The sequence below is a fragment of the Lipophrys pholis genome, assembly GCF_963383615.2.
Source record: "Lipophrys pholis genome assembly, chromosome: 16".
NCBI lineage: Eukaryota > Metazoa > Chordata > Actinopteri > Blenniiformes > Blenniidae > Lipophrys > Lipophrys pholis.
Window position 1 is genome coordinate 16443781 of NC_137634.1, and position 17755 is coordinate 16461535.

The 17755-nt window shown below is 43.0% G+C and overlaps 1 protein-coding gene across 1 annotated transcript; it reads right to left on the bottom strand.

Annotated features, from left to right (window-relative positions):
* Positions 1-158: 158 nt before the first annotated feature.
* Positions 159-14744, bottom strand: uspl1 (ubiquitin specific peptidase like 1). The gene is made up of 9 exons (XM_080482806.1): positions 14607-14744; positions 13816-13972; positions 13051-13173; positions 12117-12972; positions 11289-11399; positions 6860-6989; positions 4770-4895; positions 3163-3323; positions 159-2153 (listed from the first exon to the last, which is right to left on the bottom strand). Exons 1-9 carry the CDS (start codon positions 14615-14617, stop codon positions 478-480), a joined length of 3351 nt encoding a protein of 1116 aa, XP_080338932.1. The 5' UTR covers positions 14618-14744; the 3' UTR covers positions 159-477.
* Positions 14745-17755: the final 3011 nt, after the last annotated feature.

Here is a 17755-nt window from a genome sequence, read left to right on the forward strand (position 1 = left end):
AAATTCAAAAAAATATTACATACGCTTGCAAGTGACCATCTTGTATAAACACTAACAGGGCCTTTAATAAAATGTTTCACAAAAGCTGTAATAACTTAAAATTTAGGACTAAACTGAACAGTCAGCAAGGTTGTTAACTTATGAATTAGAAATAAATTAAATGCACAATTCATCAGACTTTTTTATTGAAAGACCATAAAATTAACATCATGGGTGTTTATCAAAAAACGGCAAGCAGTTTTGACTGAACACAGCTTTTATAACCAACCCATGGAAGTACAGCAGGTATAAACCAGTTTAAAAGAAAGTGCAGTTTCAAGGCTCATGACATCCATATATGATCGGTTAATTTTTTTAACCAAATTAAACATGTACAAAGCCTTCTACATCAATGGAAACAAATACACTTATAGATTTTAGGTCAAATGCACAATTAAACAAGAAAAAATCCCTAATTGTTGCATGTATTCCTACAGCTTAAATAAAAAGTTCAAGTGCACCGAGAGCCTCGGCCTCCATGTCAGTGGGCGTCTGAGCGGCAGCCTGGGATAAAAACTCCTCCAGGAAATTCTCTGGGTCGGGTTTCTTCATTTCACCATTTGTTGGCAGCAGCGGAGTGACACTGTCTGTGTGGTCGGCACCGTCTTTCCCATTGGCGAGCATTTCCAGGAATTCGGTGCTGTCCGGCGAGAGGTTGCTGGCGGTGGTTGCGGGCGAGAGCAGGTCCGAGAGGAGGTCGTCGTACGTGGACCCATCGTAGGTGCTGGAGGTGACGGTGCTGGGGGAGCCCAGGTCGGTGTCCGGCCGGAGGTTGGCTCCGTCCTGGATGACTAAGAGCTTGTCCAGCTTGGCGAGCTTCTTCTTCTTTGCTTTCAGTTTCTTTAGCAGCTTGTGTCTGAGGAGGTCGGTGCTGCTTCCGAGACCTGGAGGAAGACTTGAGGACTGCTTCTTCAAAGGGTCTTCATGTGTTGGAAGCGAAGTCACGGCCCTCCCCGCAGTGTTCAGGTGGTTAGCCGTGACCGAATGGGGCGGTTTGAATACAGTGTGGCTGTTTGACCTCTTGGCACCAAAAGCCCCGTACATCTCTGCAGCTTTGGGCGGGAGACCGTCGCTATCCTCCGTCCTGAGCTGTGCTTTAGGGTGGAGTAGAGCAGCGGGAGGCTGCGGTCTCTTCACATTGTTGGGTGTGGAGTGAAACGGGTTGGGGCTAGGCCATTGTTTTGTGGCGAGTTTAGCAGTACACTTCTGAACTTGGCTTAGTGGGTGTTTACTGAGCAGGTAGGAAAGTTGAGTGTTGGATTCCAGCACTGGATTTTGAGTGGCGGAAGGAGGACAAACGCTGACGGGAGAGACGGGGGGTTCTGGCCGAGTACGGTCAACATGTGGGGTGATGACTTGAGAACCTGGCGCCTTAACAGCGACGCTCGTTTTGCTGGAAGCGCGCGAAGGAGGAGCTGCTGCTGCTGCTGCTGCTGCTGCTGCTGCTGGAGCCTCTTTTGACCGGGCTGCTTTGTTTCTGCTCCGGGTGACCGGTCCAGACCGACCCCTCCTGGCACACGGCTCGTACGTGGGATCGCTGGATGAGCCGTCTCGGGAGTCGGCTTCAGACGAGGCGTGAGCCTCAACGTCAGAGTTATCACACTTTCTACCATCTACTGCAGCGGAGGAGGTGTCCGCGGTGGTTGTGACCGCCTCACTCCCACCTGAAACGTTCACTCCTGGAGATCGCAGGTTGCCGTGTGGCTTTGCTTCCGATTCAGGATTTAATTCCACCAAAGTGAGCGTAATGATGTCACTGTGGGAAAGGCCCTGGAAGGCGTCGAGCAGCGTGTTGTCGCCTACCGAAGTGTCCCTCTCCGCTGTGATCGTCGTGTCGGACGCCGAGAGCGCACACGCAATGTCGGTGTCATTGTGAGTGGCAGAAAGATCCGGCGCAAAGTCCCGCGGATCATCTGCTCCCGAGTGCCCGTCACTCAACACGGCGACTTTCTGGTTTTCAGATTCAATGAAGGTGCTGGAGGGAGAACAAGAACGAGAGTCTCTGCTCTCATCTACTTCCCAGAAGAGGACGTGCAGCTCCTTAGCGGGGACCTGCAGGTTTTCGTGGGCCTTAGAGCGGGGGTGTTTTAAGTCGTCATATTCCAGCCACGAACCTGAAGGAAGGAAGCACAGAAAGACTCACCAAAACAACAACAACAACAACAAAAATAGCACATATGAGGTTAAGTCTTAAACAGCTAAAATTTACATTACATTTCAGCCACAAACTACAAACCCTGGGATCAGTCATTCTCTCAGTGTGGCTATTCAATGGTTTTTTAAATGCCAACATTTGTCGTCAATGTAGTGCGTCAATATTCAGTATTATTTTATGTATTAGATATTCTTTTACCAGTGCATCAAATTTGTCATTACTCATGTATTTGTCACAAAGTGTAAGTGGGTGAGACACAGAACTAATTAAATTACAGCGTCAACCTCTGGTAATTAGCTGTTGCGCAAGTGCAGTAATTAAGTGTTTCATTTTTATTTGAGAAAATATTTGTGTACCCACTGATCTGATCAGAAAAAGCTTTTGTCAAAATTAATTATGCAATATTAGCTGTATATTCTTTCCTATGCGGTTGTTTCTTTAAAAGTCTATAATACCTCATTATAGATTAATCACTTATATATTAGTAATAATCCAAAAAAATTAAATAACGGCTGAGCTTTGCTGATACTGGGAAAAAAAATAAGAATTTGGGGTTTTGTGAAATTTCAATCTAAAAGGCAATGAGGAGCCCTACATTGGTCTTCTCTCCGGCTTAACACTTCCACAGCCGTCCAGCAGAATGTGCTGTTGGCAAACACTGCTTCAGAGGAATTAACCTCCAGCCCTCATGTGACACAACAAGGAGCAAAGCTGTTTCACAACGCCTATATAAAAGGTTTCACAACATGTGTGAACATAACCGCTGGTTAAAGAGCTTGAATCAGTGGGATGACACGGCAAAAGCAGTGACACCGATTCAAAGCAGTTCCAGGTATTTATGATTAGGCAATATATTTGGCGTGCTAATCAGACAGTAATTCAAAGCTCATTAACTGGTCTGCATATAGGAAAAGTCCGGTAATTAAAAGGTAAATAAACTTCAACTGGGTCGGTTTTAAAATACCCACCGTCAGAGTGACGAACCCAGGTGACAAAGTGCTTCAGGTGTTGCTTGTACTGGATGACAGTGGTGACGGAGTAGTGTTTTCCCTTGAAGTCGAAGCCGTAGGCGGCGACGTCGTCGTGAGGGAGACCCTCGACGAAGTGCAGCACAAACACAGGAGACACCCTACGCAACGCAGAGGAAACAGTGTAAATGAAACCAGAGAAACAAGGGTTGATGTCAAACTGACATGGGATGGACGCACAGCTTTTGTTGCTTCCACTGACACCAACATGCTGAAGTGACTTTACGCTTCCATTCATTTTTTGCAATGTTTTTTTTTTTTGTTTTTTTACAAAGTGTTTGCAATGTTTGTGTGCAGCATGCTCCTTTATTTTTTTCCCCATTTCTTCTATCGCTGGTTTACTCAGAAGGATGGCTACAGGAGACAATGGAGGTACACTCCCGTACAGGGAGACAATTATCAAAACGTACTCCATCTGCTCCTGGTATTTGTGAGGGACCGGCTCGTCTTCTACCAACACCTTCCATCTCCTGTATCCTCCTTCCTCACTGCATTCCTACTCTCACCACCGATCACTGGGTCATCTGCAAACATGATACTTCATGGAGACTCCTGTTTCCTCACTTCATCTCTTAGCCTGTCTATCACCACAAACAAGAAAATGCTCGGAGCTGATCCTTTGTGTAATCCCACCTCCTCTTTGAAAGCTTCTGTCACACCAACAGCGCAGCTCGCCGCTTCGCTCATACATGTACTCTGTACCGCGGCGGCGGCGGCTCAGGACAGCGCTCAACCTGTCCATATGTTGGGAGTGTCTTTGGGCAGGACAACTTGCTCTTAATGTGTGTGAGCGCCTCAGCAGCTGTCACCATCTGCGTGTGAGCGAGTGTGTCTGTGAGGCTGATCGAGTAAAAACACACAGGCGCTTTCTAAATCATGGGTTGGTTAAAAGCAGTGCGTATGCCACCGCGTCTGCACTTCCTAATGCCAGCCTTTTCATCTGACAATGCTTTTACAGAGCTTAAAACACAAAGCTTTCGTGTGAGTCAAAACATATACAAGCTCCGTTTTCAGTGTTTATTTTTTATAATACTCTGGAAAGCAGTTGGTCAAACTTCATACTTTCTGGAGGAATTGTTTATTAATACTGTTATTTACCTAACATTCAGCACAGAAACCTTTTTTCTTAAGCATGTTGATCTGTTTAAGTACTCGCTTCCATGTGACAGTATGCAGAACATGTTACCACGATCAGACTAAAATGTGTACCATTCCATTTATAAAGTGACACCAACAACAAATACAAGCTTTGGTTCATTATGTTCTGTGAAAGAGACTTTGGCCTGTGGATTTTTGCTCCACTTCTAAAAAGACCTTTCATGTTGTAATTTGTAATTTATCGACTTTTATATCATCTAGAAAACTATTAAAAGGTACTTTCTTAGTGTGGCATTGATGTTATTGTGATTATTGCGGTCTGAATGAAGCAGGTGCAGACGGAAATTATATATATATATATATATTTTTTTTTCCACCTTAAGATGCCAGCTTCTTTTACTCTTCAAAGTACAAGCTACACATAGGAACACAGGACGTTCAGTCCTCACCTAACCAGCGTCATTGTCCTCTTCTGGTTTTTGCTGCGGCACACGTTGCACGGGGCAATGTGGACGGCGTGCAGCGGGCGCCAATCCGGCATGAGGTTGGTGCAGGTGGAGATGGTTTTATTAACCCTGAAAAACAACAGAAACAAACCAGTCTGGTTTAGGATGGAGAGGTCGACAAAATGAGTCCAAATGACAAACGCTTAGTTCTGCCATCATTGGATTGAGGGCTAGTAGTTGAGCTTGTATTTTCAATAGTTTCAGTTGCCTGTCAAGTGAATAAAAAGGCCTTTCAGCACTTTAAACATTGCACCTATGAAACCACTTTCACAGCATTCCCTCAGTAAACATTACACTCAGTCCAGTCTTTTATCTGCTAAAATTATACCGATTTTCAATGTTTTATGAAGTGCACTACACATTGGTTGCATTTCTTACATGCACAATGTCAAATGTTTGAAAATATGCACTCCAACTACGCGGGTGAAGTTAACACAGTCCGAATTTGCAGGTCCACTCATGTTTAAAGAGATTTACGTCTACCAGAACGGCTCCCCTCCACAGGATGGGCCAAAGTTCACAAGAAAGGAGGAAAAAGGACTCGTAGTGGAAACTGCTCTGACACATTGGTGCTGTGTTTTATTTAATGTGTCACCATGAGTGTCTTTTTCATTCCTGGTGTGCCATTGTCTTTTTTTTTTCTTTTTCCAAGCCCGTTTGTATTTTGGTCGTTGTTATTGCTGTCGCCAGCAGCACAAACCGGAAAAACAATGGCCTGTGAACAAATAAATACTACAAATCAGATCGGAGGGATTGAGGATCATCGTAGTTGTGTGTCTATTAGGGCGTTGAATATTCTGGTGAACTGGTGAGTGTAAATATCTCTGGGGGGGCCCGGTGCTGTTACACACCCTCCCCCATCACCTGGTTCTGGTTTGTAATTTTATTGAGTTTGCCATTTTTTATTTATTTTTTTTTTAAAAACAACCTGACATTTTAGCTTCATCATCATGAACCGTCGTCCCCCTATGGATAAAAAACAAGAATAAACTTATAGGACAGTTTTTTCTTCTTTTCACTTATATAAAGAATTTACTGTGCATTTCAAGTCATTTCTAAAGATTAAAAATAATCCACTCCTGACGCGGACCTGCAGACAAATGAGCCAGAATTAAAGAGAAATAAAGGGAATCCATTCAAGCCCACCTTCAACTCCAGATGAGTGAAGCAGCAAAGGCACTTGGGAGTTTTAGTTAACCTCGGTACGACTCTCCGGCCGGGTTGCATTCAACCAAAACATTCATGTGCAGCGAGCAGTTTATAACTAACCGGATCACTCTCTGCTTGGGTAGAAATGACATTACATGGCAAATAATTTACCAGTAAACCACCGGACCCAACATCCATGATGTGCGTGCTCCTGAGTGGTGTGTTCAAAATAAAAGCAGTTAAACCAACGAGTTAATCCATGCTGCCCTTATTTAAGGATGAAGCCAGCACATGTTGCCCATGCATTTGTCCCCAGAAACCCGAGAAAGAGGCTCGTAGCCGACATTGTTTAGAAGAGCAGCGCACTTTCAATGAAAGGTTGATTAAAGAGGGGAGAACTTAAAAAAGAAGTGCAGAAAATGGTCAAATGCTCAGCCAAAAATGATCGCCAATGCTTCAAGATGGAAGGCAAAACCAGAACCGTGACAGAAAACAGAAGAGCGCCATTCAAATGATCATCTCCAGGGTAATCAGATGGTCTGAAGTTACCTGTGAGGACTGTGACAATGTGTGAAGCTAATCTGTCAGCAAGCAGCCCTCACAAAAACCCCCAATGCCAAAAAAAACAAATAAATAAAAAAGATGTAAGAAGATATAATTTGCCAAAAAAACACATCGACTGCAAAGAGTTAGTATAAATGCAGACAAGGCAACTCAATATTCATTTGTCTCTGTGATTTAGAAAATAATATACAGTGCGGTCAATGAATGTAAATAAAACCGACTTTAAGGATTTTGAGCTTCACTCATTTTTATAATTTTTTTTTTAAACACCCTGCTATTATTCTGAAGATGCTCTCAACCAAACAGGCCGTCACACTCACCGCTCTTTGGTAGCAGCTCTGCACGCACCACACTTGAACTCCCACTGAAAGGTTGATTGGAAAAGTCGCTCCGCCCAGGAGTCCATGGAGAGCAGCAGAGGCATCGCAAACACCGGCGTTTCCCTCTGACCTGAAAAGCGCCAGCGTGCAGAAGTTAGAGGGCAAAACTGGTTCAAGAGCGGGCTGTGCCGACGTTACACTCAAGTCTTTTCAAAAGGTTTACATGAGTGACGGGATTACCCGAGTGACCTGAATTTAAGAACTCGCAAGCATCTTTACATTTGAAGATTAAGTGTGAATCCCATTCGCCCGAATCTGAACCACTTCTGCACCGTTTTCTTTCACATCTCTGTGTTTTCCTATTTGTCCACAGCAGTTTTTCTGGCCAAATGCGATTTTTTTTTTGCAGCAAACCGTCGAGCGAAACCCAAGGTTTGCCCGTATGAACTCGTCTCTTACCGATATCATCAGACGATAGCGGCGGGCCCAAAAGATAACGATCAAATATTTGCATGGATACTAAAAAGCGACTCAATAGTACAGAATTTTCTTGCGCACAATATCTGATATAAGCGAGAAATATGAAAGGTAGCGGATGGGTGTGATTATTATAAAACTTAACACAAACCCTCCCTCGTGTTTTTAGATTTAACATAAGCAAACTACCAAAACAAGACACTGCACTATTCAAAACAAATCTTTGCGTCACCTTAATTGCTCTGCACAGACCAAGCAGCGTGGTATTGGAGCAGTAATATCTAAGAACAGAAGGCTTGAAGGGCCCTGGGAGCATTGTGCTGCAGAGTTTGAAAAGCATTCGCGGAGACATTTCTCCCCCGCTCACAGACACTTGCCATGATTTGCATATTGTTCTCGAGCTAACTCTGTTCCCCTTCAATGCTGCTGAACACTGAAAGATAGTCCAGGGAAGCAGTTTTATGGAAGTCTTTGTATTTAACAGTGGTAATTAGTTACAGTGGACATATTTTGAGTTTGAATTAAAAAAAACAAAAAAATAAATATAACTACAACTTTGATTAGGAGGTGCAAATGTGCTGAAAAGTAGCTGTGAAACAGCAGAATTTCTATACAGTGCTTTTATACTCGATCCAAACAGAGCTGTAGAAGAATAAGAACAAAGTGATCAAAACTCAGATTGCTCATCGGTTCTCGACTCGATTACAAGCAACATCTATCGTCCTTCTCTGCATCATCACAATCAATGTAAAGTCATGTTTCAAACATTTTTACTGTGTCTTCTTGGACACGTAACTTAAACGGAGGCCCCGTTTTCAGGACATTTTAAACTGAAAACCTTTGTTGTATTTTTTTGTCCATTCACACGCTGCTCCCAAGGTGGAACTTTTCAAAAAAACACGGCGACTCCACCTCCGTGGAAACGGGCGAAAACTTATTTTTCTGAAAAGCTGCTACTGTGCATGCGCACCACAGTCACAGGAACTAGTTCTTCTGCACATGCAGTGTTCTCGCCAGCACATTTCAGCATAACAGGCCGTTACGCTCTCACATGAAGTTGACGCTGTCTTTCAGCGTAATGTCGGTTACGTACGCAGTTAGGGATGAGGCCAATCCCATCCAGTATCGGGTTCCGATATCAGCGTAATTCACAGATCGGAAATCTCTGATCCAACGTGCGGAGATTTCCGATACATGAAGCCTCGTCTGTGCTTTACTGTTGCTGAAACGATTCCACAAGTGTCTCCCTGCCGGCTGCTCTGCTCGCTGGCTGTGCTAACTGTGGACTGGATTTTCTGAAGGGAGGCGGGTCTCAATGAGACGTGGAGTAATGAGTCAGGAAATCCATTCCACAGTTTGCAGCCAGCGAGCAGCCTAACGGAGCAGCACTGTGCTATCCAACTTTCCATGACATCATGTCGTTATTTGGATGGAGTTTACGCTCAAAACACCGCAAAGCAAGACGGCAATATGCAATGTTTGCAAAGCGAGGCAGCCGCTCTGCAGCCAGGCATCACCGTTTTAAAACGCCAGCTTGCCGAGGAGAACGGCACCGACATCAAAACAATGAAAAGCAGGTCCTCCACGCTGTCAGCAGGCGATTCACGCCTCCGTGAAGCTGCGTCCTACTCCACGCAAAACTCAGTGAAAATAGTCCCAATCGTTTGTGCTGCGTTAGAGCTGGAAACACTGCGGTCGCTGCTGCGTTGCTAAATAATTTCCCCAGCGATTAATTAAGTGATTGAGGTTTTAAAGACATAACTTTATTATGAGAAGATGGCACCACACAGACCCCCACACTGTCTAAATTGAATAAAAATAATTTGTACTGCTTCCTTTTCTGACCTTATACTAACCCCAAGCTGCCTTTTGGGACCATTCATGCATACATTGGTACTTTTCATACTTGCCTGTAGAGAGGAGTTTATTACAGCCTCATATAAAATCAACAATAATGATGATAACATTTAACCAAACAGCTCTGGTATCGGAATAATATCGGTATCAGCAGATAATGCAAATTCAGGTATCGGGATCAGATCGGGAGCGAAAATCAGATCGATGCATCCCTATACGCGGTTTTATGGGGGCCCCTTTTCCTGCGCGGACAGTGTTAAAGACCGACTCATCTGCACCCTTTGCAACCACTCAGTTTCAAAGCGTGTCAATAAGAAACATGCGGCATCACAGCGTCCTTCCAGGTGAAATCAACTGACTGATTGGTCAGATTTTTCTTGTTAACTTCCACATTCCGCCACAAGTCTGCGACAGGGCTGAGCGTGGGGTTTATTAGACTTAGGGCCTAATAGTAAGGACACGGCTTTACATGCACCGATGCAGTTACAGTGAGTCTGATCTTATCTGTTAAACTACCATAGTCAAAAAATAATGGGCAATGATTAGCAAGTAATTTTGTGACTTTACTCAACTGACTTGATAGTTTAAGACTCATCAATTCAGTGTTTTACCTTTGCTTAATGTTTATTTCAAAGGGATGTTGTGCAGTATCTACATTGCTCATCTCCCGATAAAACAAGGAGGAATAAGGGTGTGGAGGGAAGTCAAGGTCCTGCTAATTGACATCAACTTTGTGCAGTAGGTTAAATATCTGCCGCTAATTATAGTCCTTCAGGTTGCCAAATAAGCCTCAATAGACTCAAACTTCATGGCTTCAATGTGGGCTTTGCCCCCCCCCCCGGGCCCAAACAAACAACTGGTTGCTCCTGCACACAGCCGGAGCCTGGCGGCCCCTGAGCACCCGGCCTAACTACAGTGGTTCCACCCCCAGGCTGTCAGAGAATTGTGCTGAGAACCCAGACATGTGCGAGTAGATAGACAATAACGTTTCTTCCAGTGTCATGACACCCAGTCAATATTCTCCAGGGACTTGGTTCTTTTATAGTTGAAAATCACATGTAATCGCAATTCAACTTTGTCATCTGTCAATATAAATGTCTGCGTATGACTGTCTGCATGTGTGGTTTCATTACAAAAACAACCAATAGCGACAACTCGTGGCCTGGCATGCTTGTTGTTTTCAAAATGTTGATATGCAGATTCCATTTTTTTTGATTATTTGCAAAAAAGTAAAAAGATTTTAGAGCAGCATGATTCCATCTACACAGTTAGGCTTCAAAAATTTCAGCAAGACAATGTTGGAGCACACACCGCATGCAACACAACAGCACGGCTTCTGAGTGGAAGAGAACAGGGGGGGATATTCCAGAAAGCGCCTATCCTCCCCACCGCGGTCCGCGATGTCATCTAATAACCACAACGATGTCGGACTACATGCTCCAGTCGAGCTGCTGAAGCGACTGACGCGAGCTGGAGGAGGAGGAGCAAGAGCAGTTTGCTGAACCTCCTTTCTGGAATACCCCCTCAGGAGCGGAACTGAGCTGCTCACATCCAGGCATTATTATTATTATTATTATTATTTTAAACAAAACCAAATAAAAAATATGCATCTTAAAACAAGTTAACTCTTTAGCGATGTGCAGCAAGAATCCTTCGTTCTTCCAAATCTGCACACAACACACTCCTCTACTTACTGATGTTTACAGCCTTTTTTGTTTGTTTAGGGTTCTTCAGTTTGGAGAATTCATGCCATCTGTTGTCTGAATTTTAAACGCTTTTTTGGAATTTCAGACCACGGTATAAACAGTGCCGCTGGAATTAAGTACAGTTTCACCAAGAAACAAAAACAAACCATCGACTTCTACAGATGCTTTAAATTATATTTACAACAAAAAATAAAATAGGATTTTATCATTATAAATTACTGAATGTAACATTGGCCATTGTGAAGCTGTTTAAGTACTTTTTGGATGAAAAAACAAAAACCGTTCTTAATTCTGATGTGTTTTGAATGCCTGGCGAGAACTTCAGCCACGGTATGAAAACATTCAGTCACTGCAGGTTGATGGATACAAACATGAGCGCTCGATCTTACCTAGTTTGCAGTGCAGTTTGGTCACCAGCGCGTCAAAGACCAACATCCTGAGACTGTGAAGAGCTTTATTGGCTTTTTGCAGGCAGTGGTTCGGCACCCTCACAACTCCTTCTGTTGAGAACCAATTTCAGTTAGACAACCAAACAAAAACCACTTTTCCCAGTCGCCTTTTATTCTTATTCTGTCACCACTGACAGGATCTGACCCATCTATAAGCTGTAGGTTAGGGGGAAAATAAACTACCCAAAAGCCCCCAAAAGAGCTTCGAACCCTCATAGTAGTTATTATGAAGACGTCTGGAATACAGCCAATCAGACCAGATTCACCAGAAAGTTACACATTCGTAACGTGCAGTCACACGCAACATAATATTCAAGAACTGCCAAGAATGAAAAGTACATTCTTGCTGTAAACTATTACTTGTAAATAACATTGTGTTTCTCTCTCCCACCGGCAGTCCTCTATCGCTGTACCTTCCTGCAGGATCTTCCATAGTGAAAGTAAAAGTTGCTGATCTGAGCCTCCTGTTCCCATCGAGTCTACACCAAGGGCATTACCTGTCTGATGTAAACATGTTTGCTGCCTTCTGTTCTCTTCTCACGTAATATCTCCCAAATACAACCAGTCGAAGCAGCAAAGCTGCTCAATCTGACTCTCGCTCTGTAGAGGTCTACACCTGGTAAGAGGGAGTTTTCCCATTTTAATTTTAATCAAATACCACAGAAGCAGAGAACCTACTTCCGATGGCAGGTTCTTCAGGGCAAAATATAAAAGTACATTGCATACATTAGTATACATCTCATTCTGTATTTGATCATTTTAACTCACCTCTTTCAGTCTGATGGGCTTGAACGGCGACACAAATGTCTTCATATCCTTTCAGCAGCCGCCAAACTGACGACTGCGGAGGTTCATCCTGAGGTTTACCGTTTCTTAAGCTCTTACAGTTCACCAAAGCAACAAGCAGCGAGTCCAGCCAACACAGGTTGTCGCTGTTCTCCCAGAACAGATGATTTGGAAGAGACACAAGTTCCTCCGACTCCGTCAGTGATACACGAGATAAATCCTTTTCTTCTGACTTGATTTCTTCACACATGGTGATTTCTGCAATCCCTGACTTCCGCTCTGGGCTCGTTGCCTTCTCCTGCTGATTTAATGGAGAATGGCTAATGGATGAAGTCATATCTTCATTCCTAATGACCGACTGACCAGAGTCCAGACTGCTGCATGAGTCTCGGACCTCGGACAGTGCATCCCGGTAAGGAGAGACTGCAGCTTCAACGCCGTCATCAGTCGGAAAAACTTCAGATGAGTGCACAACCGAGTCCAGGCATGCATTAAGCGCAAGACCATCAGCAGCACTGACTGAATCCTTCTTTAGATCTGTACAATTAACGTCTGCTGATTCCCACTCTGAAACCGGACGCTCTCTTTGAGATCCATTTATCTTCTCATAGTCCATCTCAGGAGCTGCATGTTGGCCATTAGCAGCACCATTCTCGTCTGTGCTAACGGGGGCACAATTGTCAAATTCAGTTGATCGCTGACGTTTGGTTGAAGGCTTCATCAGCTTTTCCTCTTCCGGTGTGGAGGTAGTCTTTCTCTTAGTTCCAACCGTGGGCTCCACAGGATCCAAACTGGCCAAAACATCCTCCAAGGATCGTGTGACCAACGGGAAAAGACACTGCGAGGAAGTGGATACAGAATGGTTAATTAACACGGAACATAGAAACCTGTGATTGCGGCTCAGTCAGGAACTCACCTGTGGGTTTGTGCAGAGGGTGATGGACTCCTGGAGGTTGACGCGGTAGGAGCGCAGAGCACAGGTGAAGCCCTTCGCTGTGCACCAAGGACAATACTCCAATGAAGCAGCTCTTTCCTGAATCTAGTAACAGTTGCACAGCATGTAGCAGTTAATGCATCAATCCTCGTTACTATTTCATGTTTCAGTTAGTTCACAAGTCGAATAGAAAGCAGCACAAATCCATTTTTTTTAAACATTTATTTACATTAGACACTTTGGCCTGAAATCACTTCAAACTAATATAGACTTTTGAAACAAAATCCATTCATTGTCTACCAGCAATATTCTTTAAATTGCTCAAAAGCCATATTCAAAAACCCACCTGTGCATGTGCTCTACCTTACAGTAGTGGACCAGAGAACATAAAGAGCTACTTAAAGTCATCCCATCGAATTCACGTGTTGGTGTTTTTTGGTGTCTTTTCGCTGTGGCATTAAATCACTGCTCATTAATTTCAGTGTGAATGCAAATTTAAGGTGAGGTAGGATTGGGAACAAAAAATGTGAAAGCAACAAGAGTGAGAAGTACAAAAGCATAGGTGTGCAGTGGTTTCTGGTGTAACTGAGTACATTCTTGAGTACATCAAGAAACTTTCGCCTTTTACAACCAAAGATTTCCGTTTTGTTTAATTTGGATTGGTACTGCGAAGTCACAGTATCTTTCAAATATAATTCAGCTTTGCGCAAGTGACAAGCGTGAGAGAGAAGCAAGAGCTCCACTGACTTTCTCCAAATACCCCGCCAGTGGTGAGGCCAAAGCCTCCAAACCGGTGCCTTCACTAGTCATTGGCAAACCGCTGCTGCTCTTCGGGTCCGATGATGTCCGATGCCATTCGAGAAATATTACCATGTCACTGCAACCGGGCTCACCTCCAAAGGAGCTAAGGGGGGAAATACAGTAGACATACTAAGATAAATATATAATATACTGAGTGTATAAATCACCAAACTTTTCGGGGGTCATAAATATCAGAATGATTAGACTTTAGGTCTAGGAGCCATCGCCTTGGCAGTACTTGAAATCCAATACAGGAGATTTTCCTAGAACTACAATACCAATATTGGTATTTATTGACTTTAACTGATTCACAAAAACGAACTTTGTTCTTGTTGAGTGACAAAACGGAAGACAAATATATTTTATTCGCTAATTATTCTTTTATGGCTTGACAAACTCGATGGTGCAACACCCTGAAGTACTCTAAAAAAAAATACTTTGATTAACGTGTTCCCGCTCCTGCTTAATACCGTGTAAAGTACTGGGATGGACTAGACTAGACTTTACCAGTCACCACCAATACAAAACACATAATTTATTTAAAACCGAAATTCTCAAAAAAGATATTGTTCTCTATGTTAAACCTCGAAACCTCTACTCGTAGTACATGTGACAAATTAATCACACGAATGGCCAGTTTCTCTGCAACTGAGTTAGCATGCTAATACATTAGCACATGACCGAAAACTCGTTTACAATGCCTTAATATTGCTTTTTACAAATAAATCAATACGTACCGAGACCACATTCAAACCATACTTAATATTCTGCTGCTGATCTGGGGAATCCATCCACGCACAGTTGTTAATATTTATGTGTCTGCCGGAGCCCATGTGCAATCCTTTCGTGCCTAAAACGTCGTGCTTCCGGTTGCCGCCGGCTGTGTCTCGGTCTTTTACTTCCCCGCTATCAAGTTCCGCCCGGCGCCCACATGGCCCCCACATGGCGGCGGGGTGAACTGCAGCAGCCTGTGTTGTCATTGTTCCACTGTGCTGCTGCAGGTTAGCACGGCACAGCCCATCAAACCAGAGCAAACCGGTGTGAGGAGGCGCGGATCCTGACGTGTTTACAGAGATGCGCTCTATTAAACCAACACATCACTTATTATCGTCTCCTCATAGTCATAGGTCTTAGTGGCTAGTTTTATATTTTAATAGTCAGTAGCATCGTTTTTAGGTAAGGTTGTAAATCATGTTTTTGAAAGAAATAAGATGTTAAATTGTTATTGGTAATAATAATAAAAGAATAATAATAATAATAATAATAATAATAATAATAATAATAATAACAATAATAACAATAATAATAATAATAGAAGTAATAATAAGAAATAATAACAATAATAATAATACATTTTATTATAATGAGAAAATTACTTCCTATTCCATGAAATAATAGTGACACTGTACAAATAAAAAAACAACTGTGTTACCCAGAAGTGGTTTAAGTATTTTAATAATTCTTCTTCACAATCCTACAAAATCCAACAGCTACAAAAGATCACATGCTTGAATAACTTTATGAATGTACCCCATATCCAAGTTAGTTTAATAGACCTTGTAAATGACACAAGAAATGACTCTTTCTTGTGTCATCTGTTTGTTTTTGTTTTATATGTGCCTTCTGTGTGTGGATTTTAGTGAGGAAGAGGAGGTTGGCTGGGTGGGGGTGGGTTGGGGTTTACATATGTCCCTCACTCTGGTTAATACGGCCCTCACAGCTCTTACACCTCCTGCTCTTGTCCCTTACCCCCCACCACCCCCACCCACACACACTCACAGAAATGCACAAACAAAATCATACACATACACATACACACACATATATCCCTCCACCCAATCCCGCCTCTTGCATGTGCCCTCCTCCCTTAAGCTCCTCCTGTATCTGCTGCTCTCCTGTCCCCTATTTTCCTCTTGATGACAAAATGAATTTGCATATTTTTCCCAGGGAGCACTCATTAGAATGCATAAACCGGCCGCCTCCTAGCCTCATGAGCAGGATATAGCTTTCTGCCATGGCATCTCCTGATGCAAAATGAGACACAGGCAGGCAGCATCACAGGCAGACATGTGGCCTGAGTCTGGGCTGTGATTGGCATTTGGAATCAGTTCACCCTTCCCATTCTTAATTCAAGGATAAGAATAAACTCTGTCAGCCATTTTTCTTTGTTTCTATATTAGCCGCTGTGAAGATGAATATTCATTAGATTTCTCCTATAGGATGTACATAACAATTAAGGATTTCTAAGCACATAACTGGCATTACCTTTAGTATGAATTTCATCACAACTTGGAAATTATAATTATTTGAGGATCATTTCTATATGGTAATCCCCCCCCCCCCCCCCCCCCCCCACACACACACACACACACACCTTTCACCAAGACCACCAGAGTGGTTGAACACAGATACCTTCAAAGGTAATGTCTAAAATATGTTATCCCATTTTACAGTCACACTCATAAAATCTTTAGCCAGGTGGATGATGGAAGTGATGCACCTGTAGTTTGGACTTGTTTTTTTTACAATACAATACATTTCAAGACCAAAGGCACCATAACGACACAGGTTTCAAAGATAAACAAGTAACATAGCACAATGGGCCTGTTCTGAGTGTAGTTTTGCATGTGCTTCTTGTGCATCCAAAGGCTTGCTTGATAAGTTAATTATTGACTTTTTGGCCCTAAATGAACCTGTGTGTGGGTGATTGTTTGTGCCTTTGTGACCTGTTCAGGGTGCACTTGGGGATCCCAACTTGGAGAAAAGCAAGCATATAAGTTAAATATGTGGATGAATGAGGCAGATCAAGCAACGATCTAAACTCTGTAAAAACAGCACAATTAAATGTGGCTATTGTGTGTAGTGAACTATTCAATAGTTCCATTAAGAACACAAAACGTTGAAACTAATGGGATACAATGCAATTATTAATTCTATTGTGCAAACCACATGATATATGTTTAATGTGATGGACGCATGGTGTTGCAAAGGACAGCACTCTTGCCTTACAGTGAGGATATTCCTGGTTGAAGTCCCGGCTTGAGGCCAGGAACTGTTGATGGGAACTGTGGACAGTTTACATGTCAAAAACAAGCATTGGCTGTTATTCGATGACATGAAATTCCCTGGAAGAAAACATGCGAGCGTGTGTTACTGTCCGTCTCTCTGTCTGAGCTGTAATGAACTGCTGATATGTGCTGTGTGTTATGTGCCTTTACCCACAGTCAGCCTGATCACCCCAATGGACAAAAGAAATGGATGAATGGATTTTCAAGTAGTCACAATGAATATCACTGATGAGGTTCTGGCCAGAAGAGTCTGCAAAATTCTATAAAAATATAAAGTTTATGGAATTTGATACAATCCAGATCATCTTTTAGAAATGTCGGCCATCACAAAGTTAAAAATGTTTTAATTTGCTAGACATTGTAAGTAATGTTTGAGCTGTGAAGCCACATGTGTTCGCCCCAGTCATTTCACTACTTATGAGGACGAGAAAATGAATGTCAGATATATTGGACTAGATAAGCTACAACCAGTGAAGTGGGCAGGGAGTGTATAAACCATTTTAAAAGTCTTGGCCTCGAGTCCCGATCTGCATATAATGTGCAGCAAGATATAGAAGGTTGCGTTAAAATCATTGGACAATTGTCTTTGTTATATGTAAATATTGCAATAGAGGCTAGACATTCCATTGCATTCAACTGTGGGCCTGGTGATGAAAGTAAAAAGATACCTGCCAAAGGGCAGAACTGTTCAATCTGAGCCCTGCAATCAGGAGAATAAACCTGTATGAAAACAACTGACTGACAACATAAGCAATACCCTGTGCAAGTAGTTAAGCAAGTGTTGAGTAGTGAGTCCCCCCCCCCCACGCCCACTTTTT

Excerpts from the sequence above, each read along its gene's own strand:
- uspl1 (XM_080482806.1), bottom strand. Across the intron at positions 12,973-13,050 it reads CCCTCTGCACAAACCCACAG|TGTCTTTTCCCGTTGGTCAC; the intron begins GTGAGTTCCTGA and ends ACTTCCTCGCAG. Across the intron at positions 3,324-4,769 it reads AGGACAATGACGCTGGTTAG|GGTGTCTCCTGTGTTTGTGC; the intron begins GTGAGGACTGAA and ends TGCGTTGCGTAG.